Source organism: Anolis sagrei, chromosome 7 (genome assembly GCF_037176765.1).
Source record: "Anolis sagrei isolate rAnoSag1 chromosome 7, rAnoSag1.mat, whole genome shotgun sequence".
Classification (NCBI taxonomy): Eukaryota; Metazoa; Chordata; class Lepidosauria; order Squamata; family Dactyloidae; genus Anolis; species Anolis sagrei.
Window position 1 is genome coordinate 2,590,446 of NC_090027.1, and position 21,672 is coordinate 2,612,117.

Genomic DNA, 21,672 nt, shown 5'->3' on the forward strand with positions numbered 1-21,672 from the left:
GTCACATTGACTGACCGTCTGTGCAGGGTTCCATACTTTGCACTTTAACAACACAACTGTTCAGTGCTAAGGGACTGTAGAGGAGAGTCTACTGAACAAGCTAGTACCTGCCGCATACGTTGCTTAAGTCACATTGACTGACCGTCTGTGCAGGGTTCCATACTTTGCACTTTAACAACACAACTGTTCAGTGCTAAGGGACTGTAGAGGAGAGTCTACTGAACAAGCCAGTACCTGCCGCATACGTTGCTTAAGTCACATTGACTGACCGTCTGTGCAGGGTTCCATACTTTGCACTTTAACAACACAACTGTTCAGTGCTAAGGGACTGTAGAGGAGAGTCTACTGAACAAGCCAGTACCTGCCGCATACGTTGCTTAAGTCACATTGACTGACCGTCTGTGCAGGGTTCCATACCTCGCACTTTAACAACACAACTGTTCAGTGCTAAGGGACTGTAGAGGAGAGTCTACTGAACAAGCCAGTACCTGCCACATATGTTGCTTAAGTCACATTGACTGACCGTCTGTGCAGGGTTCCATACCTCGCACTTTAACAACACAACTGTTCAGTGCTAAGGGACTGTAGAGGAGAGTCTACTGAACAAGCCAGTACCTGCCACATATGTTGCTTAAGTCACATTGACTGACCGTCTGTGCAGGGTTCCATACCTCGCACTTTAACAACACAACTGTTCAGTGCTAAGGGACTGTAGAGGAGAGTCTACTGAACAAGCCAGTACCTGCCGCATACGTTGCTTAAGTCACATTGACTGACCGTCTGTGCAGAGTTCCATACCTCGCACTTTAACAACACAACTGTTCAGTGCTAAGGGACTGTAGAGGAGAGTCTACTGAACAAGCCAGTACCTGCCACATACGTTGCTTAAGTCACATTGACTGACCGTCTGTGCAGGGTTCCATACCTCGCACTTTAACAACACAACTGTTCAGTGCTAAGGGACTGTAGAGGAGAGTCTACTGAACAAGCCAGTACCTGCCGCATACGTTGCTTAAGTCACATTGACTGACCGTCTGTGCAGGGTTCCATACCTCGCACTTTAACAACACAACTGTTCAGTGCTAAGGGACTGTAGAGGAGAGTCTACTGAACAAGCCAGTACCTGCCGCATACGTTGCTTAAGTCACATTGACTGACCGTCTGTGCAGGGTTCCATACCTCGCACTTTAACAACACAACTGTTCAGTGCTAAGGGACTGTAGAGGAGAGTCTACTGAACAAGCCAGTACCTGCCACATATGTTGCTTAAGTCACATTGACTGACCGTCTGTGCAGGGTTCCATACCTCGCACTTTAACAACACAACTGTTCAGTGCTAAGGGACTGTAGAGGAGAGTCTACTGAACAAGCCAGTACCTGCCGCATACGTTGCTTAAGTCACATTGACTGACCGTCTGTGCAGGGTTCCATACCTCGCACTTTAACAACACAACTGTTCAGTGCTAAGGGACTGTAGAGGAGAGTCTACTGAACAAGCCAGTACCTGCCGCATACGTTGCTTAAGTCACATTGACTGACCATCTGTGCAGGGTTCCATACCTCGCACTTTAACAACACAACTGTTCAGTGCTAAGGGACTGTAGAGGAGAGTCTACTGAACAAGCCAGTACCTGCCACATACGTTGCTTAAGTCACATTGACTGACCGTCTGTGCAGAGTTCCATACCTCGCACTTTAACAACACAACTGTTCAGTGCTAAGGGACTGTAGAGGAGAGTCTACTGAACAAGCCAGTACCTGCCACATATGTTGCTTAAGTCACATTGACTGACCGTCTGTGCAGGGTTCCATACCTCGCACTTTAACAACACAACTGTTCAGTGCTAAGGGACTGTAGAGGAGAGTCTACTGAACAAGCCAGTACCTGCCACATATGTTGCTTAAGTCACATTGACTGACCGTCTGTGCAGGGTTCCATACCTCGCACTTTAACAACACAACTGTTCAGTGCTAAGGGACTGTAGAGGAGAGTCTACTGAACAAGCCAGTACCTGCCACATATGTTGCTTAAGTCACATTGACTGACCGTCTGTGCAGGGTTCCATACCTCGCACTTTAACAACACAACTGTTCAGTGCTAAGGGACTGTAGAGGAGAGTCTACTGAACAAGCCAGTACCTGCCACATATGTTGCTTAAGTCACATTGACTGACCGTCTGTGCAGGGTTCCATACCTCGCACTTTAACAACACAACTGTTCAGTGCTAAGGGACTGTAGAGGAGAGTCTACTGAACAAGCCAGTACCTGCCGCATACGTTGCTTAAGTCACATTGACTGACCGTCTGTGCAGAGTTCCATACCTCGCACTTTAACAACACAACTGTTCAGTGCTAAGGGACTGTAGAGGAGAGTCTACTGAACAAGCCAGTACCTGCCACATATGTTGCTTAAGTCACATTGACTGACCGTCTGTGCAGGGTTCCATACCTCGCACTTTAACAACACAACTGTTCAGTGCTAAGGGACTGTAGAGGAGAGTCTACTGAACAAGCCAGTACCTGCCACATATGTTGCTTAAGTCACATTGACTGACCGTCTGTGCAGGGTTCCATACCTCGCACTTTAACAACACAACTGTTCAGTGCTAAGGGACTGTAGAGGAGAGTCTACTGAACAAGCCAGTACCTGCCGCATACGTTGCTTAAGTCACATTGACTGACCGTCTGTGCAGGGTTCCATACTTTGCACTTTAACAACACAACTGTTCAGTGCTAAGGGACTGTAGAGGAGAGTCTACTGAACAAGCCAGTACCTGCCGCATACGTTGCTTAAGTCACATTGACTGACCGTCTGTGCAGGGTTCCATACCTCACACTTTAACAACACAACTGTTCAGTGCTAAGGGACTGTAGAGGAGAGTCTACTGAACAAGCCAGTACCTGCCGCATACGTTGCTTAAGTCACATTGACTGACCGTCTGTGCAGGGTTCCATACCTCGCACTTTAACAACACAACTGTTCAGTGCTAAGGGACTGTAGAGGAGAGTCTACTGAACAAGCCAGTACCTGCCACATATGTTGCTTAAGTCACATTGACTGACCGTCTGTGCAGGGTTCCATACCTCGCACTTTAACAACACAACTGTTCAGTGCTAAGGGACTGTAGAGGAGAGTCTACTGAACAAGCCAGTACCTGCCGCATACGTTGCTTAAGTCACATTGACTGACCGTCTGTGCAGGGTTCCATACCTCGCACTTTAACAACACAACTGTTCAGTGCTAAGGGACTGTAGAGGAGAGTCTACTGAACAAGCCAGTACCTGCCGCATACGTTGCTTAAGTCACATTGACTGACCGTCTGTGCAGGGTTCCATACTTTGCACTTTAACAACACAACTGTTCAGTGCTAAGGGACTGTAGAGGAGAGTCTACTGAACAAGCCAGTACCTGCCGCATACGTTGCTTAAGTCACATTGACTGACCGTCTGTGCAGGGTTCCATACCTCACACTTTAACAACACAACTGTTCAGTGCTAAGGGACTGTAGAGGAGAGTCTACTGAACAAGCCAGTACCTGCCGCATACGTTGCTTAAGTCACATTGACTGACCGTCTGTGCAGGGTTCCATACCTCGCACTTTAACAACACAACTGTTCAGTGCTAAGGGACTGTAGAGGAGAGTCTACTGAACAAGCCAGTACCTGCCACATATGTTGCTTAAGTCACATTGACTGACCGTCTGTGCAGGGTTCCATACCTCGCACTTTAACAACACAACTGTTCAGTGCTAAGGGACTGTAGAGGAGAGTCTACTAAATAAGGCAGTACCTGCCGCATACGTTGCTTAAGTCACATTGACTGACCGTCTGTGCAGGATTCCATACTTTGCACTTTAACAACACAACTGTTCAGTGCTAAGGGACTGTAGAGGAGAGTCTACTGAACAAGCCAGTACCTGCCGCATACGTTGCTTAAGTCACATTGACTGACCGTCTGTGCAGGGTTCCATACTTTGCACTTTAACAACACAACTGTTCAGTGCTAAGGGACTGTAGAGGAGAGTCTACTGAACAAGCCAGTACCTGCCGCATACGTTGCTTAAGTCACATTGACTGACCGTCTGTGCAGGGTTCCATACTTTGCACTTTAACAACACAACTGTTCAGTGCTAAGGGACTGTAGAGGAGAGTCTACTGAACAAGCCAGTACCTGCCGCATACGTTGCTTAAGTCACATTGACTGACCGTCTGTGCAGGGTTCCATACTTTGCACTTTAACAACACAACTGTTCAGTGCTAAGGGACTGTAGAGGAGAGTCTACTGAACAAGCCAGTACCTGCCGCATACGTTGCTTAAGTCACATTGACTGACCGTCTGTGCAGGGTTCCATACTTTGCACTTTAACAACACAACTGTTCAGTGCTAAGGGACTGTAGAGGAGAGTCTACTGAACAAGCCAGTACCTGCCGCATACGTTGCTTAAGTCACATTGACTGACCGTCTGTGCAGGGTTCCATACCTCGCACTTTAACAACACAACTGTTCAGTGCTAAGGGACTGTAGAGGAGAGTCTACTGAACAAGCCAGTACCTGCCACATATGTTGCTTAAGTCACATTGACTGACCGTCTGTGCAGGGTTCCATACCTCGCACTTTAACAACACAACTGTTCAGTGCTAAGGGACTGTAGAGGAGAGTCTACTGAACAAGCCAGTACCTGCCACATATGTTGCTTAAGTCACATTGACTGACCGTCTGTGCAGGGTTCCATACCTCGCACTTTAACAACACAACTGTTCAGTGCTAAGGGACTGTAGAGGAGAGTCTACTGAACAAGCCAGTACCTGCCGCATACGTTGCTTAAGTCACATTGACTGACCGTCTGTGCAGAGTTCCATACCTCGCACTTTAACAACACAACTGTTCAGTGCTAAGGGACTGTAGAGGAGAGTCTACTGAACAAGCCAGTACCTGCCACATACGTTGCTTAAGTCACATTGACTGACCGTCTGTGCAGGGTTCCATACCTCGCACTTTAACAACACAACTGTTCAGTGCTAAGGGACTGTAGAGGAGAGTCTACTGAACAAGCCAGTACCTGCCGCATACGTTGCTTAAGTCACATTGACTGACCGTCTGTGCAGGGTTCCATACCTCGCACTTTAACAACACAACTGTTCAGTGCTAAGGGACTGTAGAGGAGAGTCTACTGAACAAGCCAGTACCTGCCGCATACGTTGCTTAAGTCACATTGACTGACCGTCTGTGCAGGGTTCCATACCTCGCACTTTAACAACACAACTGTTCAGTGCTAAGGGACTGTAGAGGAGAGTCTACTGAACAAGCCAGTACCTGCCACATATGTTGCTTAAGTCACATTGACTGACCGTCTGTGCAGGGTTCCATACCTCGCACTTTAACAACACAACTGTTCAGTGCTAAGGGACTGTAGAGGAGAGTCTACTGAACAAGCCAGTACCTGCCGCATACGTTGCTTAAGTCACATTGACTGACCGTCTGTGCAGGGTTCCATACCTCGCACTTTAACAACACAACTGTTCAGTGCTAAGGGACTGTAGAGGAGAGTCTACTGAACAAGCCAGTACCTGCCGCATACGTTGCTTAAGTCACATTGACTGACCATCTGTGCAGGGTTCCATACCTCGCACTTTAACAACACAACTGTTCAGTGCTAAGGGACTGTAGAGGAGAGTCTACTGAACAAGCCAGTACCTGCCACATACGTTGCTTAAGTCACATTGACTGACCGTCTGTGCAGAGTTCCATACCTCGCACTTTAACAACACAACTGTTCAGTGCTAAGGGACTGTAGAGGAGAGTCTACTGAACAAGCCAGTACCTGCCACATATGTTGCTTAAGTCACATTGACTGACCGTCTGTGCAGGGTTCCATACCTCGCACTTTAACAACACAACTGTTCAGTGCTAAGGGACTGTAGAGGAGAGTCTACTGAACAAGCCAGTACCTGCCACATACGTTGCTTAAGTCACATTGACTGACCGTCTGTGCAGGGTTCCATACCTCGCACTTTAACAACACAACTGTTCAGTGCTAAGGGACTGTAGAGGAGAGTCTACTGAACAAGCCAGTACCTGCCGCATACGTTGCTTAAGTCACATTGACTGACCGTCTGTGCAGGGTTCCATACCTCGCACTTTAACAACACAACTGTTCAGTGCTAAGGGACTGTAGAGGAGAGTCTACTGAACAAGCCAGTACCTGCCGCATACGTTGCTTAAGTCACATTGACTGACCGTCTGTGCAGGGTTCCATACCTCGCACTTTAACAACACAACTGTTCAGTGCTAAGGGACTGTAGAGGAGAGTCTACTGAACAAGCCAGTACCTGCCGCATACGTTGCTTAAGTCACATTGACTGACCGTCTGTGCAGAGTTCCATACCTCGCACTTTAACAACACAACTGTTCAGTGCTAAGGGACTGTAAAGGAGATTCTACTGAACAAGCCAGTACCTGCCACATACGTTGCTTAAGTCACATTGACTGACCGTCTGTGCAGGGTTCCATACCTCGCACTTTAACAACACAACTGTTCAGTGCTAAGGGACTGTAGAGGAGAGTCTACTGAACAAGCCAGTACCTGCCGCATACGTTGCTTAAGTCACATTGACTGACCGTCTGTGCAGGGTTCCATACCTCGCACTTTAACAACACAACTGTTCAGTGCTAAGGGACTGTAGAGGAGAGTCTACTGAACAAGCCAGTACCTGCCACATACGTTGCTTAAGTCACATTGACTGACCGTCTGTGCAGGGTTCCATACCTCGCACTTTAACAACACAACTGTTCAGTGCTAAGGGACTGTAGAGGAGAGTCTACTGAACAAGCCAGTACCTGCCGCATACGTTGCTTAAGTCACATTGACTGACCGTCTGTGCAGAGTTCCATACCTCGCACTTTAACAACACAACTGTTCAGTGCTAAGGGACTGTAGAGGAGAGTCTACTGAACAAGCCAGTACCTGCCACATATGTTGCTTAAGTCACATTGACTGACCGTCTGTGCAGAGTTCCATACCTCGCACTTTAACAACACAACTGTTCAGTGCTAAGGGACTGTAGAGGAGAGTCTACTGAACAAGCCAGTACCTGCCACATATGTTGCTTAAGTCACATTGACTGACCGTCTGTGCAGGGTTCCATACCTCGCACTTTAACAACACAACTGTTCAGTGCTAAGGGACTGTAGAGGAGAGTCTACTGAACAAGCCAGTACCTGCCGCATACGTTGCTTAAGTCACATTGACTGACCGTCTGTGCAGAGTTCCATACCTCGCACTTTAACAACACAACTGTTCAGTGCTAAGGGACTGTAAAGGAGATTCTACTGAACAAGCCAGTACCTGCCACATACGTTGCTTAAGTCACATTGACTGACCGTCTGTGCAGGGTTCCATACCTCGCACTTTAACAACACAACTGTTCAGTGCTAAGGGACTGTAGAGGAGAGTCTACTGAACAAGCCAGTACCTGCCACATACGTTGCTTAAGTCACATTGACTGACCGTCTGTGCAGGGTTCCATACCTCGCACTTTAACAACACAACTGTTCAGTGCTAAGGGACTGTAGAGGAGAGTCTACTGAACAAGCCAGTACCTGCCGCATACGTTGCTTAAGTCACATTGACTGACTGTCTGTGCAGGGTTCCATACTTTGCACTTTAACAACACAACTGTTCAGTGCTAAGGGACTGTAAAGGAGATTCTACTAAACAAGCCAGTACCTGCTGCATACATTGTTTAAGTCGCATTGACTGACCGTCTGCACAGGATTCCGTACTTTGCATTTAACAACACAACCATTCAATGCTAAGGCTTCCCACCAAAATGGAACTGTAGAGGAGAGTCTACTGAACAAGCCAGTACCTGCTGTATACCAGTACTGCCATCTGTTGAGGAGTTACGAAGGTGTAGGCATCACTTTTCATTCAACCCTTGTATGTCCTCTCGGCATTTTCTAAGCTCTCCAGCCCAACTTATTTGTAGGCCAGAAGTCCTTTATTTCAATAGGGTTTGCTGTTATCACTCGTGTCACATATCCATGAAAAGTCCAGGAATTGATCCCCTGTCGATGTGAAGATTGCACTCACTGGTATTTTGTTTTGGAAACATTTTCCAAAATGATGTGTTTCTAGTTTTATCTGGAAAATATTTGGTTGCTTGGAATGCAAGTGGAAGTTCCCCTTTTCCCACATTCACAATAAGTCCGCTCTCCGCAGTTTTTTTTACAAGGAAATACAATGAGACAACACCCCACATCCCATGCCTACGGGTGATCTCTCCCATCGACTTCATGTAAATATTATTTTATTTATTTATTTATTTACGGCATTTGTTGACCGCCGTTCTCAGCCCTAGGGCGACTCACGGCGGTGTACAACATATAAAAAACAGTTTACAATAGACAATATGACAACAAAATCAACATAACAATCAATAATACCATTACACTAAATCATCCGCGCCGTCTCATCGTAGAATCATAAACCAAACTCGTTATCCATATTCCGTTCCGATCATCATTGCCGATTGTTGTAGCACTTAGTCAAACGCCTTCGCAAACAACCACGTCTTTAGTCTCTTGCGGAATGCCATAAGGGAGGGCGCCTGTCTGATATCTACAGGGAGGGCGTTCCACAGCCGGGGAGCCACCACCGAGAAGGCCCTATCCCTCGTCCCCGCCAGACATGCCTGTGAGGCAGGCGGGATCGAGAGAAGGGCGTCCCCAGATGATCTCAAGGCCCTCGTGGGCTCATAGGCCGAGATGCGGTCCGAAAGGTATTTTGGGCCGGAACCGTTTAGGGCTTTGTAGGCCAACACCAGCACCTTGAATTGGGCCCGGTAGCAGATCGGCAGCCAGTGGAGCTGGAACAACAAGGGCGTTGTGTGCTCCCTGCGTCCCGCTCCTGTTAGTAACATGGCTGCCGCGCGCTGGACTAGCTGAAGCTTCCGGGCCGTCTTCAAGGGCAGCCCCACGTAGAGAGCGTTGCAGTAGTCAAGGCGGGATGTGACCAGAGCGTGTACTACCGTGGCCAAGTCAGACTTCCCGAGGTACGGGCGCAGCTGGCGCACGAGCCTAAGCTGTGCAAATGCTCCCCTGGTCACCGCTGAAACCTGGGGATCCAGGCTCAACGATGAATCCAGGATCACACCCAAGCTGCGAACCTGTGCCTTCAAGGGGAGTGCGACCCCGTCCAGCACAGGCTGTGACCCTATACCCTGCTCGGCCTTGCGACTGACCAGGAGAGCATTAAAGAGCATTGGGGATAGAATGGCACCTTGTCGAAGTATATTTGTGACACCTTAGTTTTAACAAGTGGAGGCTCAATTCAGAACCAAGATAGTTCCATATTTATTCCGGTTACGTTTACTCTGAATCTCCAACCATATATGAGTCCATCATCCATGTGTGTCTCTTCATTTTAGGTTTCGAGAAGGAACCATCCTGTTGTCTGGCAGAGAAAAACAATCTAATGGTAAGTGGAGTTATGGAATTATGGTATCGTCCAGGCATGGGCAAACTTTGGAAAAAAATCAGGGTTTTGCTTCGTAACCCATGTTTTTAAAGCTGTTTTAAAGCCCTGATTTGGCCCCTTCTGGGTTTGTCCTGTTTGGACCTCTGAAAGACAACCTACCTGGTTTCAGATTCAAAATAATAATAATAATAATAATGATAATAATAATAATAATAATAATAGTATCCAAAACATTTCTCTAGGTCAGTGGTTCTCAACCCATGGGTCCCCCGATATTTTGGCCCTCAACTCCCAGAAATGAAGTTCAACAGTGACAAATGCAAGATACTCCACTTAGGCAGATTTTTTTATTTATTTATCGTGTCATCAGGAACCAGACCATTGTATTACATTTTTAACAAAAAAACAAACAAACAGACAAAACCCAAAGTTTGCAAGCTTGGTAGTTGATTAAATGTCCTTTGACCAGTATCTGGCCACTTGGAGTGCTTCTGGTGTTGCTGCAAGAAGGTCCTTCCTTGTGCATCATGTGGCAGGGCTCAGGTTGCATTGCAGAAGGTGGTCAGTGGTTTGCTCTTCTCCGCACTCACATGTCGTGGATTCCACTTTGGCTCTGCATCTCGTGGTACCAGAACGCAGTCTGTTCAGCGCCTTCCAAGTCGCCCCGTCTTCTGAGTGCCCAGCGGGGAGTCTCTCATCTGGTATCAGCCATTGATTGAGGTTCTGGGTTTGAGCCTGCCACTTTTGGACTCTCGCTTGCTGGGGTGTTCCCAGCGAGTATCTCTGTAGATCTTAGAAAACTATTTCTTGATGTAAGTTGTTGACGTGCTGGCTGATACCCAAACAAGGGATGAGCTAGAGATGTCTCTGCCTTGGTCCTTTCACTATTGGCTGCTACTTCCCGGCGGATGTCAGGTGGTGCAATACTGGCTAGACAGTGTAGTTTCTCCAGTGGTGTAGGATGCAGACACACCGTGATGAAACGGCATGTCTCATTAAGAGCCACATCTTCTGTTTTAGCATGGTGAGATGTGTTCCACACTGGGCATGCATACTCAGCAGCAGAGTAGCATAGCACAAGGGCAGATGTCTTCACTGTGTCTGGTTGTGATCCCCAGGTTGTGCCAGTCAGCTCCCAGAAATCCCAACCAGTTTTGGATAAGGTACAGTCAGAGGCGGTCCTAGGTAATTTTCAACGGTAAGCAAACAGTATCCCCCCCCCAACCAATTATTGATATATATTTTCTGTTCATTATGGGAGTTCTGTGTGCAGGGGCAGCTCACCCATTACGCAAAGTAAGCATTCGCAGTAGAGTTGGTGTTGCCCAGGGGCGCTCTTGAGGCGCTCTTGGGGGAAAATAGACCTTGACATATGCGAGTTGTAGTTACTGGGATGTATAGTTCACCTACAATCAAAGAGCATTCTGAACTCCTCCAATGATGGAATTGAACCAAATATGGCACACAGAACCCCCACAATGAACAGAAAATATAGATCAGATATTGGTTGGGGGGGGGGGGGGACCAAAATACTGTTTGCTTACCGTTGAAAATTACCTAGGGACGCCTCTGACTGTGTGCCATATTTGGTTCAATTCCATCATTGGTGGAGTTCAGAACGCTCTTTGATTGTAGGTGAACTATACATCCCAGTAACTTCAACTCGCATATGTCAAGGTCTATTTCCCCCCAAGAGCGCCTCAAGAGCGCCCCTGGGCAAAATCAAGTATACTACGAATGCTTACTTTGCGTAATGGGTGAGCCGCCCCTGGGGACACTCCACCTGTACTTTTGTTTGAGCATCATGAGATAAACCTCTTTAAGACGTAACCATTCAGCTTATGGCTTAGAGAGGGCAAACTTTAATGCTACTTAAGATCATCTGGAGAGGCCCCGCTCTCGGTCCTGCCAGCATCACAACCACGGCTGACAGGGACGAGAGACAGGGCCTTGTCAGTGGTGGCCCCTCAGCTATGGAACGCCCTTCCTAGGGAGATTAGATCGGCTTCTTCGCTTTTAGCATTTCGGAAAAAACTCAAGACATGGCTATTCGAGCAGGCATCTGCGAATACTGAGTAACGAGCATAAGAACGGAATCAACTACAAGATGGATTGGACATTGTTTTAATGAGTATTTATTGAATTATGTTGTATTACAGCTGTTATGGTTTTATCGATGTCAAAGTTTTTATATTGTAACTGTGTTTTTGGTGGTATTGAATTTTGCCTTGTAAACCGCCTCGAGTCGCCGGAAGGCTGAGAGGGGCGGTATACAAATACTGTAAATAAATAAATAATAAATAAATAAATAAATATATTGTCGAAGGCTTTCATGGCTGGAATCACTAGGTTCTTGTGGGTTTTTTCGGGCTATAGGGCCATGTTCTAGAGGCATTCTCTCCTGACGTTTCGCCTGCATCTATGGCAAGCATCCTCAGAGGTAGTGTTGGAAATAGGAAAATGGGTTTATATATCTGTGGAATGACCAGGGTGGGACAAAGGATTCTTGTCTGCTGGAGCTAGGTGTGAATGTTTCAACTGACCACCTTGATTAGCAAACGCAGCATTGCCCAAAAACGAATCAAGGAACGTGAAAGGCACTGCAGACGACTTCAACCAGAGAAGTCAGCCTGCATCTATGGCAAGCATCCTCAGAGGTAGTGAGGGTAGTGAGGATGCTTGCCATAGATGCAGGCGAAACGTCAGGAAAAATGCCTCTAGAACATGGCCCTATAGTCCAAAAAAACCCACAAGAACCTAAATAAATAAATACTTTGACCCACTATTTCCCCCCCTCCCAACAGGGCAGTGCTGAATTGAGTGCTTTGGAGAAAACCCCTGGCATGAGAGGAGATGCCGAGAGCCCCTTGGATGCCATTTGTCTCAGCGAATCTGATAAAACGGCTGTTTTGACATTGATCAGGGAAGAGGTAAGAGGTTGGCTGGCCCGTTGGGACTGAGGACCTTATTCAGTCAGAATAGGGATATTTCATAGAATTATAGCTTCTCAAAGTTGGAAGAGACCCTTCCAGTTCAACACCCTTCTACCAGGCAGCAAGACACCATCAAAACCCTCCTGAAAGATGGCGAAATATGTCACTGCCAAACAACTCTTACCGTCAAAATTATTCCAAGTGAAGTCTGACCAAAGCAGAAGAGAGTAGGACTATCACCTCTGTTGAATATTAGTCTTTATTGTTCAGTAGACCCCCTTGGTGGCGCAGTGGGTTAAACCGCTGAGCTGCTGACCGAAAAGTTGGCAGTTCGAATCTGGGGAGTGGGGTGAGCTCCCGCTGTTAGCTCCAGCTCCTGCCAACCTAACAGTTTGAAAATATGCAACTGTGAGCATGTCAGTCGCAGTGGGTTAAACCGCTGAGCTGCTGACCTAAAAGTTGGCTGAATCAGGGGAGTGGGTGAGCTCCCGCTGTTAGCCCCAGCTCCTGCCAACCTAGCAGTTCAAAAATATGCAGCTGTGAGCATGTCAGTAGGTACCGCTTCTGCAGGAAGGTAACAGCGCTCCATGCAGTCATGTCGGCCACGTGACCTTGGAAGCGTCTATGGACAACACCGGCTCTTTGGCTTCGAAATGAAGATGAGCACCAACTCCTCAGAGTCGGACTCGACTAGACTTAATGTCAGGGGAAATCTATACTGTGCTGGTACGGTTGTACCAGGAGCTCCAACTTCCTTTTCTTTCTTTGAGTGTTTGCATGTATTCCAAAGTTCCATGCATTTGGCAATAAGGTGGCTTCCCTTGTTTTGCAAGTATAGGGCCAATGACCCATCAATCATTGTTAAATTTTGGTTCCGCCCCTTTCCCCAGGGCTCTGGGAGGAGAGGGAGCCATTTTGGCTCAGTCTTGCATTGGAAAGCTTAGCTACAGGATGTGAATCAGCTCCACCTGTAGAGAAGCTTCGTTTCTTACGAAATTCCAGGGGAAAACAGTTCCAAAGGACTCCAGCTGGAGAATCTACAAAGCCTTGACTGGTAGGTCTACTCCGGACCCAAGAAGCAGTTTGGAGCTGGGAGTAGAGCCCACACCAGCAAAGTTTAGAAAGTAGATTGGCCAAGGAGGGGTTAAAAAGGGTTTTCCTCTTAAAGAAAAGAAACAGTTCACAAAGCCAGTTGCCTGTCCCTTGTGGACAAAATTAAGAAAGCCACCAGTTGTTCAAAGCCTTGAAGCATTTGTTTGATCTGTTGAAGATTTGAGATGCATTTGATTGTTTTGTTGAAGACCTAAGCAACAATGAAGGAGGCCTCAAGGGTCTCTGAGTAAGGGGCTTTGAATGAAATTAACAGCAAAAGAGAGACGTACCCTTTCTCTGACTTAAAAAGAGCAATACGGAAGAAAATGTTTTAAAGTACAAGAGGGAACTTTCTTACACAGGATGCTTGTGGTTAACTTCAAGGGTTGTTTTTTGAAGCGCAGAGTCTGCATGTACAAGAAGGTACTTTCCATCAAAAGGTCAAGCGAGGGGGATGGAAAGAGAGTACTTTTCCATGACAAAAAATGTTCTTGTTTACTTGAGGTTATATATTTGGTGGTCAAAAGCCAAGGGGGCACGGCAGTCACTTGAAGGATAGCAACCCCAGGTTTCGGCGGTGACCAGGGGAGCATTCACACAATTAAAACTTGTGTGCCAGCTGTGCCCGTACCTTGGGAAGTCTGACTTGGCCACAGTAGTCCACGCACTGGTTACATCCCGTATAGACTACTGCAACGCTCTCTACGTGGGGTTGCCTATGAAGACTGGTCGGAAGCTACAAATGGTCAAACGATCGGCAGCCAGGTTGTTAACAGGAGCGGCACGCAGGGAGCACACCACTCCTCTGTTGCGCCAGCTCCACTGGCTGCCAACCTGCTACCGGGCACAATTCAAAGTGCTGGCGTTAGCCTTTAAAGCCCTAAACGGTTCTGGCCTGACCTATCTGTCTGAACGCATCACCCCCTATGAACCAGTTAGGACATTAAGATCGTCCGGGGAGGCCCTGCTCTCGATCCCGCCAGCCTCACAAGCACGCCTGGCGGGGACGAGAGACAGGGCCTTCTCAGTGGTGGCCCCTCGGCTGTGGAATGCCCTTCCCGCAGATATTAGATCGGCCCCCTCCCCGCTGGTGTTCAGGAGAAGAGTGAAGACCTGGCTCTTTGAACAGGCGTTTAATTAAGCAGTGCAACCAATTGATTGATCTTGAAACTTGGAATAATGGACGAGGAGATCGGATTATGACTTTACTGATGAGACGTGATGGATTAGTTATATGGATGTATTGATGTTATATTGATGTACTGATGTATTGTTATATTGATGTAGTTGCCTTAGTTACTGTTTTAATTGCTAATGTTGTGCACTTTGTATATTGATTTGGTTGTAAACCGCACTGAGTCGCCTACGGGCTGAGAGAGTGCGGTATACAAGTAAAGTAAAGTAAATAAATAAATAAATAAATCTGTGCATGCTACCCAGCTGTCTGTCTTCTTCATGAAGAAACTAAAATAAACCTTGTTTTTTAATCTTTTTTGGGACTGTCTCCATCCTTTCGTGCTCCCGCGACGTGGACCTAAAAAGACCCAATTTAGGATCTCTAACAAAACCTTTCAAGCTTTTAAAGACTCTGTTTAGGAAAATCCTTAGGGCCTCTCACTCGAGGCACCCCGGCTTTCCTCTGGGCACAAAGAGCACATCCTGTTCAAAAGCCAATTGCTATAGGCCCAGCGCGTGACATCACATTTATTTTTAAGGCACCCAGGCTCTCTTCCTCTGTTGACAATCCTAAATGCCCTTCCTATAAATAATTGAACTGTTTTGTTTGCATTGATGCATTGCATTGATAGGGGAGCATTGAAACATCCTAATGAATATATACATGTTAATAAAAGACACGGTTTCTTTCTCTGCCTTCTAGATCATCACTAAAGAAATTGAAGCCAATGAGTGGAAACAGAAGTACGAAGGAAGCCGGCAAGAAGTGCTGGAAATGAGGTAGCCAGGCAATTTTTTTATCACATCACAAGCGAATTTTATTTATTTCGTGTCAGGGCAGCCAGTCAATTATATTACATTTCTAACAGAACAAAGCAAACAAACAGACAAAATACAAAATGTGTGAGTTTGGTAGTGGATTAAATGTCCTTTGAGCAGTATCTGGCCCCTTGGAGTGCCTCTGGTGTTGCCGCAAGGAGGTCCTCCCTTGTGCATCATGTGGCAGGGCTCAGGTTGCTTTGCAGCAGGTGGTCAGTGGTTTGCTCTTCTCCGCACTCGCATATCGTGGATTCCACTCTGTGGCCCCATTTCTGAAGGTTGGCTCTGCATCTCGTGGTGCCAGAGCGCAGTCTGTTCAGCGCCTTCCAAGTCGCCCAGTCCTCTGTGTGCCCAGGGGGGAATTTCTCATTTGGTATCAGCCATTGGTTGAGGTTCTGGGTTTGAGCCTGCCACTTTTGGACTCTCGCTTGCTGAGGTGTTCCAGCGAGTGTCTCTGTAGATCTTGATTTAAGTCGTTGGCATGTTGGCTGATACCCAAACAAGGGATGAGCTGGAGATGTCTCTGCCTTGGTCCTTTCACTATTGGCTGCTCCTTCCTGGCGGATGTCAGGTGGTGCAATACCGGCTAAGCAGTGTAATTTCTCCAGTGGTGTAGGGCGCAGACACCCCGTGATAATGCGGCATGTCTCATTAAGAGCCACATCCACTGTTTTAGCGTGGTGAGATGTGTTCCACACTGGCATGCGTACTCAGCAGCAGAGTAGCATAGCGCAAGGGCAGATGGCTTCACTGTGTCTGGTTGTGATCCCTAGGTTGTGCCAGTCAGCTTTCATATGGTATTGTTTCTAGCACCCACTTTTTGCTTGATGTTCAGGTAGTGCTTCTTGTAGGTCAGAGCACGGTCCAGAGTGACTCCCAGGTATTTGGGTGCGCTGCAATGCTCCAGTGGGATTCCTGGAGCATTCGCAGTCAAAATCTATTAAATTCACAGTCAAAATCTATTTAAAACTATTCAGAGTTTAAAACCACAGCACACCCTGGCTCGATCAAAACCAGCCAGGTCTAAAATGACGACTTGAAGGGTACATATACATTACAGAATTAATGTCATTTGATTCCACTCACTGCTATGAGATCATAGGAGATATGCAATTTGTTCAGGACCCAGCATTCTTTGGTGGAGAAGGTTCAAAGATCTTGGTAAACTGCATCTTCCATGATTGCATAACATTGAGCCAGGGTGGTGGAAATGGAGTGAAACTGAATTTACTCAACCGTATAAATGCACCCTAAGTGTTATGGATGTATGGTATGATCCCCATATCCATATTCCTGAACTTTCCATAGATACATAAAACCACAAATTATGATGATCTGATTATTTTCAATGGATGAAGAGTAAAGATACTGAGAAAGGAGATACAAAAGATCCTGAGTGAATAAGTGAAATCATAGATAAATGAAAGCATGCATGCCATTTTTTGTGGATATGGGGTTTATACTGCAAATGCAGCCTCCTTCAAACACATGGGCAGGCATTTAATAGAAGGGAATAATAATAATAATAATAATAATAATAATAATAATAATAATGTATACTTTCTCCCCCGTTTCTATTTCATTCTAGGAAGATTGTGGCTGAATATGAGAAGACCATTGCACAAATGATTGGTAAGCTTTTCCTTATGCAGAAAATGCTAAGAAACTGCCATTCTGGGCATTGTCGGTTTGTAATAGCTATTGTAGTTCAGCCAGAGGCTAAAGACAAGGGGATTGTTCTGTCGGAGGTTGTGAGGACTGGTGACCTTTACAATGTGGGAAATGAGGGGAATTTAGATCACGATTCTGCCTGGGAGAATGGATCTGTGTCTGATGAGAGAGAAACAGTTTCAGAGCGGAGAGGGAGATGCGGTGGCTTCAGAAGATAGGGAGTAGGCTTGGGTAACCACGGAAAAATTTGGTTCTAAACTCGTTTCGTTTTTAGGGGGGCCCTTGCGTTTCGTTTTTTTAAAGAATTCCGAAATTTTCCTTTAAAAATTTCAAAATATACGAAATTTCGTAAAATTTCGAATCGATTCGTTAATGGCGGACGCAATTGCGCAATATGCTAAAAAAACCTCCAAATGGGACAGGGGGAACTTCTGAAGCTTCCCTCTCCCTCTGTTGTTGACTGTTGGTGTGATAAAACAAACAACAACTATAAAACTTGCACCAGGCATGCAAAAATAATTACGAAACAATTTCGAAACAATTTTGAACCAATTACGAAACAATACGAAATAAATTGGAAAAAATTGTTTCGATTTTTAGTTACTCCTCACAGTAGTCCTGCATGGCTCTATATTGGATCGTAAGCTAATTTAAATACGAATTAATAACGAATTACGAAATTAACGAGCGAAACCGCCCAAGCCTAATAGGGAGATCCTTTCCCCTAGTCGTTCCTTGGCAATGGAAGATAAGGAGCTGGAAGGCAGAGATCTTTCCCTTGGGAATACACCTGAGGTCAGTAGGAGTTTGAGACTCGATCTCCGGGAGGAGGGAGCCAGATTATGGAAGTCACAGAGATTCTATGAGAAATTCTCTAAACAACAGAGTGAGAAATCCTTGAAGCAACAGAGCAGATGTCAAAGGCATGACTTCATGGCTTTGTGGTCCTTAAATTAAAGGATTCTTTACTAAAAGGGTCAGAGCAGGCAACGCTGCATTACCGTGTACACCTTGTTTGTTTATGTCTTTATTTATTTCGAGCACTTCTACCCTGCTCTTCTCAAACCTGGCTCGAGAGCAGTACGTGTGAAAAAGATCTTGGAGTCCTCGTGGACAACAAGTTAAACATGAGCCAACAATGTGATGTGGCGGCAAAAAAAGCCAATGGGATTTTGGCCTGCATCAATAGGAGCATAGTGTCTAGATCTAAGGAAGTCATGCTCCCCATGCTCTATTCTGCTTTGGTTAGACCACATCTGGAATATTGTGTCCAATTCTGGGCACCACAATTCAAGAGAGATATTGAGAAGCTGGAATGTGTCCAGAGGAGGGCGACTAAAATGATCAAGGGTCTGGAGAACAAGCCCTATGGGGAGCGGCTTAGGGAACTGGGCATGTTTAGCCTGAAGAAGAGAAGGCTGAGAGGAGATATGATAGCCATGTATAAATATGTGAGAGGAAGCCACAGGGAGGAGGAGGGAGCAAGCTTGTTTTCTGCTTCCTTGGAGACTAGGACGCGGAACAATGGCTTCAAACTACAAGAGAGGAGATTCCATCTGAACATGAGGAAGAACTTCCTGACTGTGAGAGCCATTCAGCAGTGGAACTCTCTGCCCCGGAGTGTGGTGGAGGCTCCTTCTTTGGAAGCTTTTAAGCAGAGGCTGGATGGCCATCTGTCAGGGGTGATTTGAATGCAATATTCCTGCTTCTTGGCAGAATGGGGTTGGACTGGATGGCCCATGAGGTCTCTTCCAACTCTTTGATTCTATGATTCTATGAAACCCCAAAGGGGGAACTCAGGGCGGCTTACAAAAAAAGGCACAATTCGATGCCAACAATACACATAGTCAGATAAAATGCAAAACAACAACAATTATAAATAGCTAAAAACAGTCCAATTATACAATAACAGTTAATAAAAGTCAATCTAATGACCAACGTTCGCCAGTTCAAAGTCCGTAAATTCATTCCGCATTGTCATAATCCTATCCAACTCTAGTCAACATTGTCCTTTGTCTACCTGCCAGATTACCCAAAGGCCTAGTCCCAAATCCATGTTTTAGTTTCCTTCTGAAAGAGAGGAGGGATGTTGATGACCTGATTTCCCCGGGGAGTGAATTCCACAGGTGAGGGGCCACCACCGAGAAGGCCCTGCTCCTCGTCCCCACCAATCTCACTTGTGATAAAGGTGGGGCCATGAGCAGGGCCTCCCCAGAGGATCTTAAACTCAGAGGTGGGACGTATAAGGAGATGCGTTCAGACAGGTACGCTGGGCCCTGCTCACCTTGGTCTTGTTTCATGTTCAATTCTATGTCTAGACTTGAACGTGAAACATTTTTGTTTGTCTTGTGCTCATGTTCTTGGATTCATGCTTTGGAAAAAGTTCCTGATTTGTGCTTATGTTTTGACTCCTGTTTTTCCATGATACCTTGTTTCTTATGGAACAGAACTCTGATGTATGGACGATTGCCTTTTAATAGCCATTTTCCTATTGCTTTTTGGGACGTTGCTTTTTGTATTGCCTTTTGCCTTTTGGCCTTTTGATATTGGCTTTTCCTTCAATAAACTGGTTAGTTAGTAATACTGGACTCCTATGTGGTGTAAGGAGCCCCCAGTGGCGCAGTGGGTTAAAGCACTGAGCTGCTGATCGAAAGGTCGCAGGTTCGATTCCGGGGAGCGGCGTGAGCTTCCACTGTCAGCCCTAGCTTCTGCCAACCTAGCAGTTCGAAAACATGCAAATGTGAGTAGATCAATAGGTACCGCTCCGGCGGGAAGGTAACAGCTCACCATGCAGTCATGCCGGCCACGTGACCTTGGAGGTGTCTACGGACAACGCTGGCTCTTCGGCTTAGAAATGGAGATGACCACCACACCCCAGAGTCAGACATGACTGGACTTAATGTCAGGGGACTACCTTTACCTTTTACTATGTGGTGTAAAGGTGAATTCAGGCCAGAGTGCAACAATAGTAATGTAAATAATTATAAAGAAAATGTTAACATTATAATAATGTAAACAACAATAATAAATAAAATATGAATAATATTCATAAATAAATATTTACATAATAATTATATTCTTTTTTTTCCTGGGTTCCAGCGAATGCGGAGGAGGACTATGTAATATGTATTTAGAGTTTTGTCCCAATGGCTAAAGCAAATGCGCTAAGTTCCATGCTTTGAAATAGAATTTTCGGAATGCTTTTAAAATGCTTAGAAAATTGCTTTAGTTGATCGAAAAGAGTTGGGCAAATAAACACATACCCCATACTACTCCATTTATTATCTCACCCAGGGTTTTAACAATTTTATTCCATGCATTTGGCCGCCTACTCTGTTTTTTTTTACCCTTCTACCAGTTTTACTGCATTTGTTTACTGTATACCTGTTATTGTTTGCATTTTATTTCAGTGTTATTACTTGTTTGTTGTATTTTAATTTGCTGTATTGTAATTTTTGGGCTTGGCGTCATATTAGCTACCCCGAGCTCCCTTTGGGGAGATGGTTGACACGGTATAAATAAAGATTATTATTATTATTGGGCAAAGTATCCATAATCAATTAATGTGAGATGCACACTTTGCAGAAAATTATCATTATCATTATCATTATTATTATTATTATTGGGCAAAGTATCCATAATCAATTAATGTGAGATGCACACTTTGCAGGAAATTATTATTATTATTATTATTGGGCAAAGTATCCATAATCAATTAATGTGAGATCCACACTTTGCAGGAAATTATTATTATTATTATTATTATTATTATTATTATTGGTCAAAGTATCCATAATCAATTAATGTGAGATCCACACTTTGCAGGAAATTATTATTATTATTATTATTATTGGGCAAAGTATCCATAATCAATTAATGTGAGATGCACACTTTGCAGGAAATTATTATTATTATTATTATTATTGGGCTAAGTATCCATAATCAATTAATGTGAGATGCACACTTTGCAGGAAATTATTATTATTATTATTATTATTATTATTGGGCAAAGTATCCATAATCAATTAATGTGAGATCCACACTTTGCAGGAAATTATTATTATTATTATTATTATTATTATTATTGGGCAAAGTATCCATAATCAATTAATGTGAGATGCACACTTTGCAGAAAATTATTATTATTATTATTGTTATTATTATTGGGCAAAGTATCCATAATTTTTAATTTTTTTATTTATTTATCGTGTCAGGCAACCGAACAGTTGTATTACATTTTTGACAGAACAAACAAACAAACAAACAAAAGACACAGAGTTTGCAAGCTTGCTAGTTGTTGAAATGTCCTTTGACCAGTAGCTGGCGCCTTGGAGTGCCTCTGGTGTTGCCGCAAGGAGGTCCTCCCTTGTGCATCATGTAGCAGGGCTCAGGTTGCATTGCAGCAGGTGGTCTCTGGTTTGCTCTTCTCCGCACTCGCATGTCGTGGACTCCACTGTGTGGCCCCATTTCTTGAGGTTGGCTCTGCATCTCGTGGTGCCAGA

The 21,672-nt window shown here is 45.3% G+C and overlaps 1 protein-coding gene across 6 annotated transcripts in view; it reads left to right on the forward strand.

The window, feature by feature from the left end:
• TACC1 (transforming acidic coiled-coil containing protein 1) overlaps positions 1–21,672 on the forward strand; it is a 143,184-nt gene that overhangs the window by 104,755 nt on the left and 16,757 nt on the right. For all 6 annotated transcript variants that reach the window (XM_067470641.1, XM_067470644.1, XM_067470639.1 and 3 more), the window contains 4 exons: positions 9,430–9,479; positions 12,284–12,409; positions 15,384–15,460; positions 17,088–17,131. In XM_067470641.1, the coding sequence (XP_067326742.1) occupies positions 9,430–9,479; positions 12,284–12,409; positions 15,384–15,460; positions 17,088–17,131 (297 nt within the window). The remainder of the gene's footprint in view (positions 1–9,429; positions 9,480–12,283; positions 12,410–15,383; positions 15,461–17,087; positions 17,132–21,672) is intronic.